The following is a 13,593-nucleotide window of genomic DNA, read 5'->3' on the forward strand; positions in this document are numbered from 1 at the left end:
AAAGTTAACCCCATTATTATGGTAGTGGTAATACAGCAATAAACCATAGGCCAGTCACAGACTTGATTTGAGTGTCTAAGAAGACCACACAGTTCATGATTAAAAGAAAATAAAACATATTTTATTTTAAAAGAGAGTGGAACAGGAAAGATCAAAATGAAAAAAATAAAAGCAAAATATATTCAAGAGTTGTCATATTTTTTTTCTCCATTCTATTTGTCCCCCTTTTTTCTATAAGGTACAAGAGTATGCGACCAACATGTGAAGCATTAATTAGGCTAGTCGACTGGGTTTTGTCTACGGAATAGAAGTAGATTGGATGTGGCTTTATTTTATTCAGTCTAATTAGAAACGGATTAGGCATTCTCTCTCTAAAAAACAAAAATATGGAAACAAAAATTAAGCTCGAAGTGACCCATTGCTTGGGGAGAATTGCTCATCTTAGATTCTATCTTAGAGTGCCCCTTCTACCGTTTAGAATCTAAAGGGCTTGACAAATTAACTATTGCCTTCTCATTGGATGTGAGTCTCTTCAACTTTCTTTTGCTTTCTATTGTTTGTTGGAAAGAATGGCATGAAAGGAGGCAAGTAGTGTGCATTGTAAGATAGAAGGATAACAATTTTGCACCCATAAGATCTCACTTGTTAAGAGGGCTGAGGCAATTTTTGCTTGCCATTTGCTTGGAACAATGTCCAAGCATCCCCACAAGTCATGTGGAGCGACGGTATTGATGGAACAGAATCATGAAGAGTTCTTCCTATCAAAAGGCATTTGTTGCAAGTTAGCCATGGCCATTGCCTCCTGTTCTAATCCTTGGATCTGACCTGTGATATGGATGCAAATCCGGTGTTTTGGCTAACACAGAGGTCTTTAGCAATAACTCCAGCATTTCGTTTTACAGATTGCAGGATCGCAAAAATTATGGTCACAGCAATTCAAATTGTTCTTATTTACAGATGGAGCATTTGCTAAGAATTGAAGCTGCTGCAACTTCATACTCTATAAGCATAAAATTTGCTAATCAATGTTTTACTGCTTCCTTCGGTCCCTGCAAACTCGAGCAACGGTCATTTTGGCCATAGATCAAGTTGCAGCATTGAAGCTGTATACTGAAGTTGAAGTTACATATCGCCATTCACTTACAGCAGCACACAATAAAAGGGCAGTTGCTCTAGTTGAACTTGCAAATGTTCAAATTACATGAAACAAGAGAAAAATGTTCAAAATGGAGAGTAAGACAAATGACAGGTACAAGAACTCTATTCTAACAGTAGGGTATTGCCTTGGGAAAGAGGTCTAAGTCTAACTAAGGATATCAGCCATTTTCTTCTTTCAGTAACAAGACATATTTGATATAACTGATATCAACATAAGTACATGTCAACTCTAATCTAGAACAGAAGAAGACTTCTTTATGCCAGATAATTGAACCTTTTGGATCATGCTCATTATGTTGAGGAGAATGTGACGTGCACCACAGCTTGAAATGGATGCAGTTAGCACAACTTGCATCGGGAGCAAATCAGGACCTGAATGGATGCAAAGGCATATAGAGATTTTCTCGTCATTACTGAGGAAACACAAATGCTGTCCCACATTCATCGAGACTTGAGAAAGGCCTCAGATAAGCAAGCAGGGAAGAGAACATGAACCTGAATAAGAGTCAAAACAGCAGCTTGTGTAGCTCAGGAAGGCAGTGTAGCTGTTCCGAGGGTGGCCTTCTTATGGCCAACAACTTTTTTCTCAGTATTCAATGGAGGCAACCTTTGTAGAACCCATTGAGGTGTATAAGAACCAAGCCACAAACCTTTGCCAGTATCCTTGTGTTTAAAATCAGGATAGTTCGGTTTCAACTGTACATAAAACAGAGAAAATAAAGATGGTTAATATTTAATTTTGCACAGAGATGATGTATCAGGTATGATGTAGAGATATTCGTGGAGCCATGGGGGTTCACCTTACTTGATCGGTTGTCCCACCATTTGCTTGGACTATCCACAAGACTTCTCCATAAATCCTCTGATCAGGGGAAATTGCAAAGTGTTAACAGTGTAAAGCAGCAGTAAATGGTTTCCCAATTCAAACATTAGGGCGAATAAAGCAAGAGTTTTACCAAATAACCAACAGTAAAACATAATATTGTATCTCTTTGACAAGGAATACTAATAAAACCATATAATTCCACATACTGTACTTTACTAAAACTATTATCTATTGAGATTGGTTATAGATACCATAGCATGATCTATTCCAGGCATACTTGAAACTTTCAAGAAAGAAAATGGGCAAAAGTAGACTATTTAAATTCTGGAAAAGGTCAGAATGCTTATAAAATCTGTACGCTATATTGAAATGGCAAGATAACCCAAGCACAAACCAAAAGGAGAATCCTGTCCCACCCACCGTCATTCTTATTTTTGGATACTGCAGAAGATTTTTTTCCTTTGTTAAATTTATGAATTTCCCCACCAACAATTCCTGCAAATTCAACAGCATTTGCCAAAATTTAATAACAATCAGATATGTAAAGATGCAACTCAATAGGTAAAACCGCAAAAGATTACAGAGGTACCATTTTCAGTATTTTGGGCTTGTGCTACATTTTCTTTTGTCTCTTGATTTTCCGTATTATTGCTTCCAATGAACACTAAGCCACCCAATTTCGGTAATACCCAATCTGGTGCACGATCAAGCCATAATCCTATCCAAGTATCCTTGTGCGTAAAATCTGGGTACTTGGAAATTTTCTGTACAGCATGAAAGATTTTACAGTTATGGATAATGACACATCCCATCCCAAAAAATGCAAAAGGAGAAGAAAACAAGAGAAATGATTACCAATCCATTCGCTTTATCCATCCGATTATCCCTCCACTGTTGTGGATTGACAACAAGATCGCTCCATAATTTCATAGAACTCTCTGGCTTCTTTAAACTCTCTGGCTTCCTTAAACTCTCTGGCTTCTTTAAATTGCCTAAGATAAACATAATGCAGCATTATGACTTGATTGAATAAGAATATACTTGGTTTTATTATCCTATGACAGATATTTCTTGCTTCCCTACTAGAATAGTTAAATTTAAGAACAACATACTTACCACTATTTCTGAATGACAGACCATCCAATTTTGATAGAACCCACTCTGGAGTAGAGTCATTTATCCAAAGTAGTTGGCCACTCTCCTGGTGTCTAAATGCTGCAGACTTCGGATGGCTCTAGACATATACTTACAGGGCCAATTATGATTGAAAAACAAAAAAACAACAACATCATGAGCAAATAGACATTAAAAGAAACAAAAAATAGGAACTAACCTGATTTGATCTGTTATCCCACCATTCACGAGGGTTTGCAAGAAGGTCATTCCACAAGTGCAGGCCAGATGAATTTTCCTCCAGCTCAGCTATAATGAGCAACAGTAACTTGGTGAGCATGTGAGATCACTCACTAATCAGATTTGAATAGTCAGTCAAGAGTCATGAGCTAATATTTTTAGGTATATTCAACTAACGTCATTAATAATTTTCATGGAGATGATTAAAACAATCATAAAAATAGAACAGTAATTACAACAACATATGAAGATATACAAAAATAACAAAAAAATGTTACTACACCTTCACAGAAAAGAGATGATGGCAGCAAACATGTAGACCGAGGCATAAAGATGGGAGAACTAAAAAGTGTTAACTATAGTGAACAAAACTCAAGATTAAAACTCTACATCATTACTGTAGTACAAGATGGCTTACCATAGAACCCATAAAATTTTAGAGCTGTCATCACCAAAAAGAAGGCATATTTAAATATGAAGGAATCTTGACTGCACTAGGTTTTTGGAGAAGCATATGATTCAAAAGTCATGATTCTGATGAAACAGAACCTCATTTCTTATTCAGAAAAAAAATCATGAGAAAAGAGACATAATGTGATGAATACAGTAAAGCCATTATGATCTTGAGTCCAACCTTATGAAACAAAAACCTTTATTTGGTAAATAAGTGAAGAGAACTCTGCTATCTGTGATTTCATTTTATTCGTCACACAAAAGAAAGGATACCTGTTAATCATGCAATGACTCACCAATGATCTAACTTTTTCTGCTCCAAATGTAACATATATACCGAGAAAGCGGAACTGTAGTTTCTGAAAGATAATATGATTAACTAGAACACTTTCCTTTAGACTCAGTAGGCTACAATGCTCACATCATCTCCAATAGAGATACATCTAGGTTTATTCTGGGGTGTCGATGGAAAGGCATGAGTATATCTCTTGTTTAAATTTGAATAACAATATTATTTTTAATAAGAAACCATGTCTATTATGGACAGGGATAGATCAAACAAAGTCCCGCTTCCCTGTTATCCTGGCAATAGACATGTGATGTTCGGATTAATGATCCAAGGGAGAACTGTAGTGATTTATACCATAAAAGATAATGCCTTTATTTAGGCATATGCTATCTCTCATGAGGCAAGTACATTTACATTCAAGAAATGAGAAAGATTCAATAGCTTGATGGAGAAACATGACCTAAGTGAGACAGGAACTGCATGTTAGCGAAAAAAAGATTGTTGGACACTTTTCATCACAGTGTCAGGAAACTTCCACTTAGGGCGACACACCCACATCAGAATCTCTCTGAAAATTATTCCCTGATCCTGCTTCCTAAGCATTTCCTTAATGAGACCCACTTCTCCTCTCCTGCAGTTGCACTTGGCTCTAGTAACTAAAGTTTTAATTGCTACTAGAGAAGGGGTTTGGAGCGGAAAGAAGTGAAGAGAGAGAAAGAGTGCAAAATTGAGGTTGGCCTCTTTTTTAGGATTCTTTGCTAGCCAGGCTACACACACATTAGTAGTTCAAAAGTCCATTGTGCAGGAAGGCACACTATTCATTTCAAAATATAGACCACTAACATTAACAATATTGCTCACTTTGATAATTGTCTCAAACCTACAGTAAAATCACGAACATCAACGAGTCTAACAGTAAGCACTAGCAAAGAAAAGAAAGTTTGCTCCTTCATGATCATCTACTTCCAAAAAAAAGAAAAAGGATAACCATGCAGTAAGTTTCCAAAAAAAAAAGATGTTTACCAATGTCAAACATTCCAGTGAGTGTCCATTGCTGAGGTCAAAAGTTAAAAAACAAACAGAAAAATGACTAAGCATTTTCATGGCTTTTAAAATAAAATGCATAACTCCATGCACAAGAAATTTATACGCAGCATATCATTAACCCCTCAATTAAGCAATCATGGTCTTGACAAGCTAGAGAAACAGATTCCAAAGAAACAAGAGAAAAAATGCATATGTCTGAACCTGCACTAGACGTTATATTTACTAGAACATTGTTGAATGGGAATACATAAAATTTGAATCAGAAAGATCAATGGACATATCACAGAAAGAGAACTCTGTAAGCAAAAGAAAATATAATTAGCAGACATGTTTAGTCAAAACCATATGGACTTTATTAATTGATGGATGAGAGATGCAATCAGCATGGTTCTTCACACAACTCAAGTAAAAATCCTTTTGACCCATTGATAGTTCCTTAGCACCAGTCATCATTACTGATCACCAGAGAAACACCACTATAGATGAACTTTTTGTTTAATACAAGACCTATTGACCCCCTGCCTTATAAAGGGAAGCTAAAAAGGAGAGAAAAACTAGGAAAAATGTGATGATAGGAAGCTGAAAACATTTTAATAATTATACATGCATGCATATATGCATATTTACGTACATACATTATACATATACATATACATCTCAAGAGAAAATAGAAAATCACAACAATGAAAAAGGCAAGATTTTTACAAAAGACGGTTCCGGAATACTAATTTCTTAGTAAGGTGTAGATAGGTGCAAGGATCCATTAAATTACAATATATGAAGTGTTTTCCTCTGAACTTGTTATGTTATGCTAAAGGACAAAATTTGTATGAAAAGCAAAGGAAGATTGCAAATGAGATTAAATCACAAAGTATGCCAACTCATGCATCACCAACCCAATGTTATTAAATAATGGATTCAAATTAAAACTTCATATAACCAACAAAAGCAAATACAAGGTTTAAGTTATAAAACCAGAATTAACCTGAACCATCTGAAGCCACCTCATGTTTTTCAGACACTTTCTGGCCTTCCTTTTCTGGACATTCTTTTTGCACAAAACTTACGCTATGAGCTAAGACCTACAATAATCATAACTTAGGTGTCAATTCTAGAATCAATACAATGAAATTAACATCAATAAATCAAGACAGCAAAAAAAAGGAGAAAACAAGTAATAGCAGCAACAAAAGCAAAATGTGTTCACAACACCAGCCCCAAATATGTTGGCAAGACCCGTAGGTCATGTTAACAGTTATTTAGTGTAATTAATAAGAAAAGGGTATATCTAAAAAGTCTAAATATTAATTAAGGACACCGTTTAGTTGATTTGTGTTGTGCATATAAAATATATTTTCAGATCTAATTTCAGAATAGAAAATATTGACAATTGAGGAGTGAATTTCTGAAAATGGTTTCACTTGAAAACAATTACCCATTGCTGTGCCTGTGCATAATAGATCTGATGGTTTCCTATTATCTCTTTATATTACTTTGTCATTTAGCTGGTTTGCTTACATATTTTTTCGAGTAACTACTGTTTATGTAAAAATTTATGAATTGGTGTTTTGTCAATAAATATAATCCATACATTCTATGAAAACACATGGAGAGAAAATATAGCTAAAGAAAAATGTATTATCAGCATCTTAATCTTCTGACATTGCTTGAACAGGTTTTTTGAATATCTCAGAAAATACATTAAAGGTATTCTTGTGTTGTGATGTAATAATTGATATTGCACAATTTTCAAGCAAAAAAAGTCCAAAACATAACCAGCTATGTATTTGATCTATTCTTAGAAGGAATGGATAACTTGAGTTTCATATGCTACTTAGCAAACATCAGATGTAAGTCACCGCCCAAGATCAACAGTTGCAATTGAAGGACTAGCAACAACAATGCACTCATCCTTCTCCGACAACAATTGAAGAAATACTTCACCAAATAAACAGCATCAATAACTCAAAGTGCTTGCATATGTGAATAGACTAGTCTTTGATTTACTAATGCAAACACACTTGAAATGGTCCAAAGAAGAATCCAAACAACAAAAATAATGCAAAATAATGTAAGGGGCATAATCCTACACTAACATTACGAGGGCAAATATCGGCCACAGAACGTATCTGGGAATCAAATTTTGGGCACTAAAACATGTCATATTATCTTATTTGGGCTAGAGTGTCCTCCTATTTGTGATTTGAGGCTGCAGCTTTTATTAGTTTGGTGATAAATTCAAAGTAATTGAAGATTGCTTTTGAACCAAGTCAAGTAGAACTAGATGAATTTGTATCCAGAGATTTAATAGAGTTTCTGACTTTTCCTCCTTGCCTGATTTATCTTAAGCATGAAATGGCTGTAAAAGTTTGACATTTATCACTTAGTTGAATAAACCTTAGAGTTTTGAGTGGATTACTCCTCACCTTTTTTTAAAGTTGAAGAGTCCCACATCCTCTCTCTTTCTCTCTCTTCTCATCTACTTTAAATATTTTCTTTTATGTAATGTTCAATCAAACTTAAGACCAACTGTCATATAGCTTAGCATTGGATGAGTTCAAAACTCCAGGAACTATGAAAGTCTGGGTTCAATTTTAGTCATAAATTTCAGTGCCATAACTTGAGGTGCAGCATCCATTTCACCTATAATTTAAATGATTTAGGGCATATGGAACACATATTTTACATGTATTAGATGCACCAAATGGATTCATGTTCACGAAGTTATCATGGCCTCAAAGTGCCCTAATGGGAAGTAGAGATGTAAGAGCCCTTTTCCAATAACTTTCAGTCATTAGTTTAAAGTCTTAACTAAATCAATGGTTAGATCAAGTCTAGGCTTCCTATGGTTTATTTTCTATATATGTAGGGGTGGTTTCATCCCCAAAAGGTTGAAGATAAATTAATGAAAGTTTTATTTTATTCCTCAGATTTTGATTATCTTTATATTCCTTCTTTTTTGAGGCTCAAGGCTTCGTGTATAAGCTGCTAGAGCATTCACCCTGGACCTATGAATATCCAGCAAAAATTTTCTACATAAAATAGGAAGTAGGATTCAGGTTACTAGAAGAAGCTCTAAATTCAGATCTCTACTTCTTGAAGAATCAATCACACTGCTTTTCTGTACACGAAGTATCTAGGCATGCTCGACCAAACAAGGCCATCAAGCTTTGGAGCAAGTTCCTTCAAGTTCAGCGAGTTCAATCCATCAATAACATTATATTTCAAAGCTAGCTTGTTCCTTCCACTGACGGGAAGCATTTTTCCTCTTAGGAATATGATTCCTGAAAAGCAGATTTCTAGGAAGATGATGCCTGGAAAAGTACTTTTGGCATGTTTGGTTGGCCATGGAAAAGTGACAGATTTCCAGATTGCTTATGTTTGGTTGACCGTCCACTTTCTTGGGAAAGCTATGTATAATTCCTATTATATCCTTAATAAAAATTAAGTCTTTAATGCCTCTTTAATGCTGAAGAACCTTTTTGGAAAAAATAAAAATGGAGTGATTCCTGGTTCATGGAAAAGTAACTTTCCCATGTTTCTCATGGGAAAGACTTTCACATGAAATGTGGGAATCATTTTTCCATGGGAATACAACTTTTCCAACTCTCTCCTTTGCAAACTCCAACCAAACAAAAGGCATCTCATTACTTTTCCGTTGACCACACTTTCCCCCCTTCTTTTCCCGTGAACCAAACGAGAGGGTCATTATTATTCAGACTATCAAGCTAGAAATTGCTGGCCCAAAGTCAAGATGAGAGGCTTATATCAATTAATCAGTTATTTAGGCAGTCACATAGAAAAAATGGCATGGAAAAGCAAGCCAAGGAGACCTTGTTCATATATTAATAAAAAAATTCAAAAAGCTTTTTGCTTCGACAAATAGCAAGGCCTCTCATTATATTCTATAGCCAAATATTTTCCCACAACCAAGTGGCGGCACCATCTAATTATCAATATTACAAGGTTAAAAGTCTCAGTGAAAAATATGCTATGCCAAAGTTTGTTTATGTTGGAAATTGGGTAATGGTGAAAAGATAAGCCAAGCACTTCTGTAAGGGAAAAAATATATACCTGTATTTTGGTTTGAGCATCTTTAATTGTGAATGGTGGTACATCTCCACTTAACTTTCCAATTACATAGATAAGGTCATTTTCCTTCAAATGACATGCAGCACATTGTGCCAAATCACCTTGAAAAATAATTGGAATCCTGAACAAAACAAAAACAAGAAGTGAAACTTAATGTAGTAAATAAAAGTTATGCTAGTTCCAGAAAGTTAGAGGACGAGATGGGGTATACAAATATCATATTAAGATGGTTTTCTTTTTTTTGTCTGAAAACTATAATCCAAAGATTAAGAAGGGAATCAAAATGGATGTTCTGTTTTCACTGATATTTCTTAATGATGCATGACCAATTAAGAATATCAGTTTTAGGAGAAATGATATCAGCTGTAAAAAATAGTAAAATAATCAAATACTAAAGATTAAGGCAAAGTCATTATCCATTTGAGCAAAACTAGGAGCAAGAAAAGGAAATAAAAGACTTAGGAAAAAGAACAAATCAGTTAAAGCATTGTCTTCCTTCATGAACAAAGAAAATTACAATAATCTAAGTTCCAATGCTCCCATAATGACCAAGCAATTAAATATCAAAAGAATTAATTCTTCAAAGATTCAAATAAGTGCATAATTAGAAAATTTTGATGCAGTATATCCGTGTGAAACAAAGTTAGTATATATACTGTGAAGTAATAGCTCAATGAGAAACAAGCAAAGAATACCAATTTTCTAATTCTCAATCAACTTGTTGAAATTAAATACAGCATGATATTCCTAGAGAAGTTGCTATAACAGATCGTATAGCTGTGCATTAGAAATCAAGCAAAGAACAGGATCTCCTGAGTGCCATTTGCATTTTGAAACTGTACATAACATACTCACACTCCCTGATAAAACGGGATAAAAAGGTACAAAAGTCCAACAATCAAACCAGATTATAAGAAAATGAATAGATTTGGACCACAAAATGTAGAACTGCCAGCCTATTAGATAGAGTCAAAATATGGCCAAATTCACAAGGATACTTACATAAATAATCCGACAACACTTTACATGCATATAGACATACATGGATTTTCTACAGATAAAAACATTAAACTATCAAATATAACACAAGTAGAACTAGAATCTGGAGAGGACGGGGTCAAAAGTTCAAAGAAAAAAGATAGTCAGAATCTTGAAAAATCAAGAATAGCATTATTTATATACAAATTCATGCTATGAAATAGATTCACCACTATAAAGTTCCTTGAAGTTGGAAGTGATACTTGATGAAAATTGAAGATGTTGTGGAAAAGTATAAGTGAAATAAATATATTCAAGAAATAACCTATTCAAGAAGATATTTGCTGATCTATTTTAGATCTAATAATCAAACCTAACTCGAATCAATTTCAACAGAATGGCCATGAAAAAACAATAAATCCAAATGGGAAAGTGATTAGCTTATCAAGTTTGAATTTTGACATTCATGGAACCAACCATTTCCAGCCAACTCATGGCCCTACTTATAACTACTGAAGTTCTGCGCAACGAGTAGACATAATCAATGAAGCTAAGAGTGTAATAGGAATCAAAGTAAAAGAACGTCAGGTAATTATGGCAACATCTCCACCATGAAGCTCAGAAAAATTAGAAACATCGGATATATCTCAAGTAGACAAAAAAAAATCATGTACTAGCAGACAGCCATGAAACATCGCAACCAATCAGCCATTTTTTCCAGTAGAATTCAAGACGTAACCAACAATAGGAACATCTCAACAACAAATTAAGCATACCAGAGCTGTGGCAAACCCTTAGTATTTTCCTGAACGAGGACCGACACAGCGGCGTACAAGCCGTTGGGCAATGTCTGGAGCTGGACAGGCACGCCGACAGTCCCGACGAGGTGCACCGAATTGGCAACCTTGGGCTGATAGGGGACCTCGGTTGGCCTGGGCAGATCCTTGTGACCAGAGGGATTCCAGTCGGAATTCGAAAACCCTAGAGGGTCCTTTTCCGGCTTAGGTTTCGGCTTCCCCTTATAGTTGCGCTTGGCCGGTGCGGCGGCGGCGACGTCGGTGGAGAAGAGAGCGGAGGATTGAAAGGCGGCAACTGCGATGGGGCGAATCGATAGCTTTCTGGATTGGAAGGAGGAAGAGGAGAACAGGGAGGCGAAGGCTCGGGAGAGATTCATGGAGGCGGAGAAGAGATCGAGGCCGAGAAGGAGAAGAGGAGAGAGCTAAAGCCCCAGAGATTTTCGGAGTTGGGAAGTTGAGTGTATATAAAAACCCTAGTTCTTGGCGATTGATGGGAGCGTTCGGTTGGCTTCGGCCGGAATGGGAACGGGAAAGGGCGTTTTGATGCAGCGGCGGACAACAGCCTGGGTTTTATTAACAAAAATTATTTTTATATGTGTTTTTGGTGTATTAAATGGTGGTATAACAAACGTTTTAAATAAACCGCTATTTTTTATAAAAAATGGTCCGCTGTCAAAATCATTATCGGCCGTTACAAAAATTATAATAATCATTATTTATCTGAAAATTATAATTTTTAAATTTTAAATATTAAAATAATTGTTAAAATAATGGTTATCATAGAAATAAAATAATAATGTTATTTTCTATTCATTTTTATAATATATTTTTTGACTGTACAAGCATTTTTTGATTTTTTTAAATGAAAATTAAAAATATATTATTTTTACCTAAAAGAAAGTAAATAAAAAAAAAGTTGTATTTACATTATAACTCAATAAGATAGAGAGACATGATTTAGGCTCGGACAAGAGAGCTCTCCCACCAAACCTACTAAAATATGATTGGAGAGGTCTATTTTCAGCATAAAGCATTTGGAACTCGAACTCAGTCCAAATGAGATGAGGGTAGATAAATATGATGTTAAGAGAACAGCTTATTGACCGCGCATCCATCCCTTGACTAGCCTGACAAAGGAGCCTACTTTAGCGGAGTTCTCCTATAGTGGTGGCTGCTCTCCCCCAAGAGAAGAGATTTTTGGGAAAGAAAAGGCCCTCAATAAGAACCTAGTAAAATGAGCGTGAGAGTCTTTAGAGTATCTTGATGAGGGCCAAATACAATGCATGATCTTCAGCTCTCAATATTCAAATTGGGCGACAGTTCTTTCATCTAGAAGGAGATCTATGTCCGCGCCCTGGTAGTGCTCCCCTCGATTAGATGATCTATTGGTGACGGTCAGTATATCGATGTGATTGATAACAAAGCAGCTGCTTGGGTTGTTGCCTACCATGATGCATTTCTACATGCTTCTAAATTCACTCAGCCTATTGCTCTAGTTTCAAAGATGTAGGCAACAACCCAAGCGGTTGCATCTGAGGATTGTGATAGATAGTGTTGCGGGGACGGCCTTTGGCCGGAGCCTCACACAACAGCATAGCCCACATTAAGCTAACAGAGAAAGAGGACTGCGTTCCTCCCGAAGTATTGTCCGCTTTGGGCGCTCCGGCCCGCACGATCAGCGCAGACGGGGGGAGACTGATGCCCTCACGATTTTGTCCTACAAAAGAGCCTTCGAGAGGAAAGGATTTCCACCCCCCATTTAAGGCACAGAACCTTCCCGCTACTAGCCGATGTGGGACTAAATTCAAGGCCCCCTCCTCCCCACAACATAGCCCCCTCAGCGGGAAGGTCTTGTGTTGGATTTTACCCGCGACAGCCCCCAAGACAACCTGAGGGGTAGTCAATGGAGAGAGGAGGCGCCCCTACCTGGCGCGCCATCTGTTGCGGGGACGGCCTTTGGCCGGAGCCTCACACAACAGCATAGCCCACATTAAGCTAGCAGAGAAAGAGGATTGCGTTCCTCCCGAGGTATTGTCCGCTTTGGGCGCTCCGGCTCGCGCATCCAGCGCAGACGGGGGGAGACTGATGCCCTCACGGTTTTGTCCCACAAAAGGGCCCTCGAGAGGAAAGGATTTCTACCCCCTATTTAAGGCACAGAACCTTTCCGCTACTAGCCGATGTGGGACTAAATTCAAGGCCCCCTCCCCCCCCACAACAGATAGAACACTTCTACATGCTTTTGAAATCACTTAGCCTACTGCTCTAGTTTCATCCGAGATGGGGAGGGATATATGGAACTCTCATTTTGCTTTTACAGCGAACCAAGTTGTTTTCGTCTCATGGGAGCCCCCCATCTCCAAGCCTTTTTAAGGTGAATTCCGATGTAAGCATAACTGATAGCGGCGATAGAGGAGGTGTGGGCTTTGTGATCGTGAGTCATGACTTTAGACTAGTCACGACTGAGGAGGTGTGGGCTTTGTGATCAGGAGGTTCTGTAATCAGGGTCGACATATTTTTGACATGACTACTCTTAGAGCAGAGCTGAGAACTACCTGGGAAGGCCTCACATATGCAAGGCTTGTCTTGGGTGTGGACAACAT

General features: G+C 37.0%; 1 protein-coding gene across 3 annotated transcripts; it reads right to left on the reverse strand.

Annotated features, from left to right (window-relative positions):
* Positions 1-1,153: 1,153 nt before the first annotated feature.
* On the reverse strand, positions 1,154-11,601 carry OSB3 (organellar single-stranded DNA binding protein 3). 3 transcript variants are annotated; one of them, XR_605255.6, is made up of 11 exons: positions 10,973-11,599; positions 9,201-9,339; positions 6,112-6,208; positions 3,318-3,406; positions 3,101-3,218; positions 2,840-2,976; positions 2,574-2,748; positions 2,405-2,479; positions 1,964-2,020; positions 1,654-1,854; positions 1,154-1,530 (listed from the first exon to the last, which is right to left on the reverse strand). XR_605255.6 is itself a non-coding variant. In XM_008801991.6 (11 exons), exons 1-10 carry the CDS (start codon positions 11,368-11,370, stop codon positions 1,687-1,689), a joined length of 1,458 nt encoding a protein of 485 aa, XP_008800213.2. In that variant the 5' UTR covers positions 11,371-11,601; the 3' UTR covers positions 1,154-1,530; positions 1,654-1,686. The 3 variants fall into 3 exon arrangements, 1 of the variants encoding a protein (XP_008800213.2); XR_605256.6 differs by having other exon boundaries at positions 1,654-1,765; positions 10,973-11,558; XM_008801991.6 differs by having other exon boundaries at positions 1,959-2,020; positions 10,973-11,601.
* Between the last annotated feature and the right edge of the window lie 1,992 nt (positions 11,602-13,593).

Source organism: Phoenix dactylifera, chromosome 17 (assembly GCF_051530095.1).
Source record: "Phoenix dactylifera cultivar Ajwa chromosome 17, Ajwa_hap1_PhDact_Kaust_v1.1, whole genome shotgun sequence".
NCBI lineage: Eukaryota > Viridiplantae > Streptophyta > Magnoliopsida > Arecales > Arecaceae > Phoenix > Phoenix dactylifera.

Excerpts from the sequence above, each read along its gene's own strand:
- OSB3 (XM_008801991.6), bottom strand. The coding sequence starts at position 11,370 with ATGAATCTCTCCCGAGCCTTCGCCTCCCTGTTCTCCTCTTCCTCCTTC. Across the intron at positions 2,749-2,839 it reads TGGATAAAGCGAATGGATTG|AAAATTTCCAAGTACCCAGA; the intron begins GTAATCATTTCT and ends CATGCTGTACAG. Across the intron at positions 1,855-1,958 it reads GGGACAACCGATCAAGTAAG|TTGAAACCGAACTATCCTGA; the intron begins GTGAACCCCCAT and ends TTTTATGTACAG.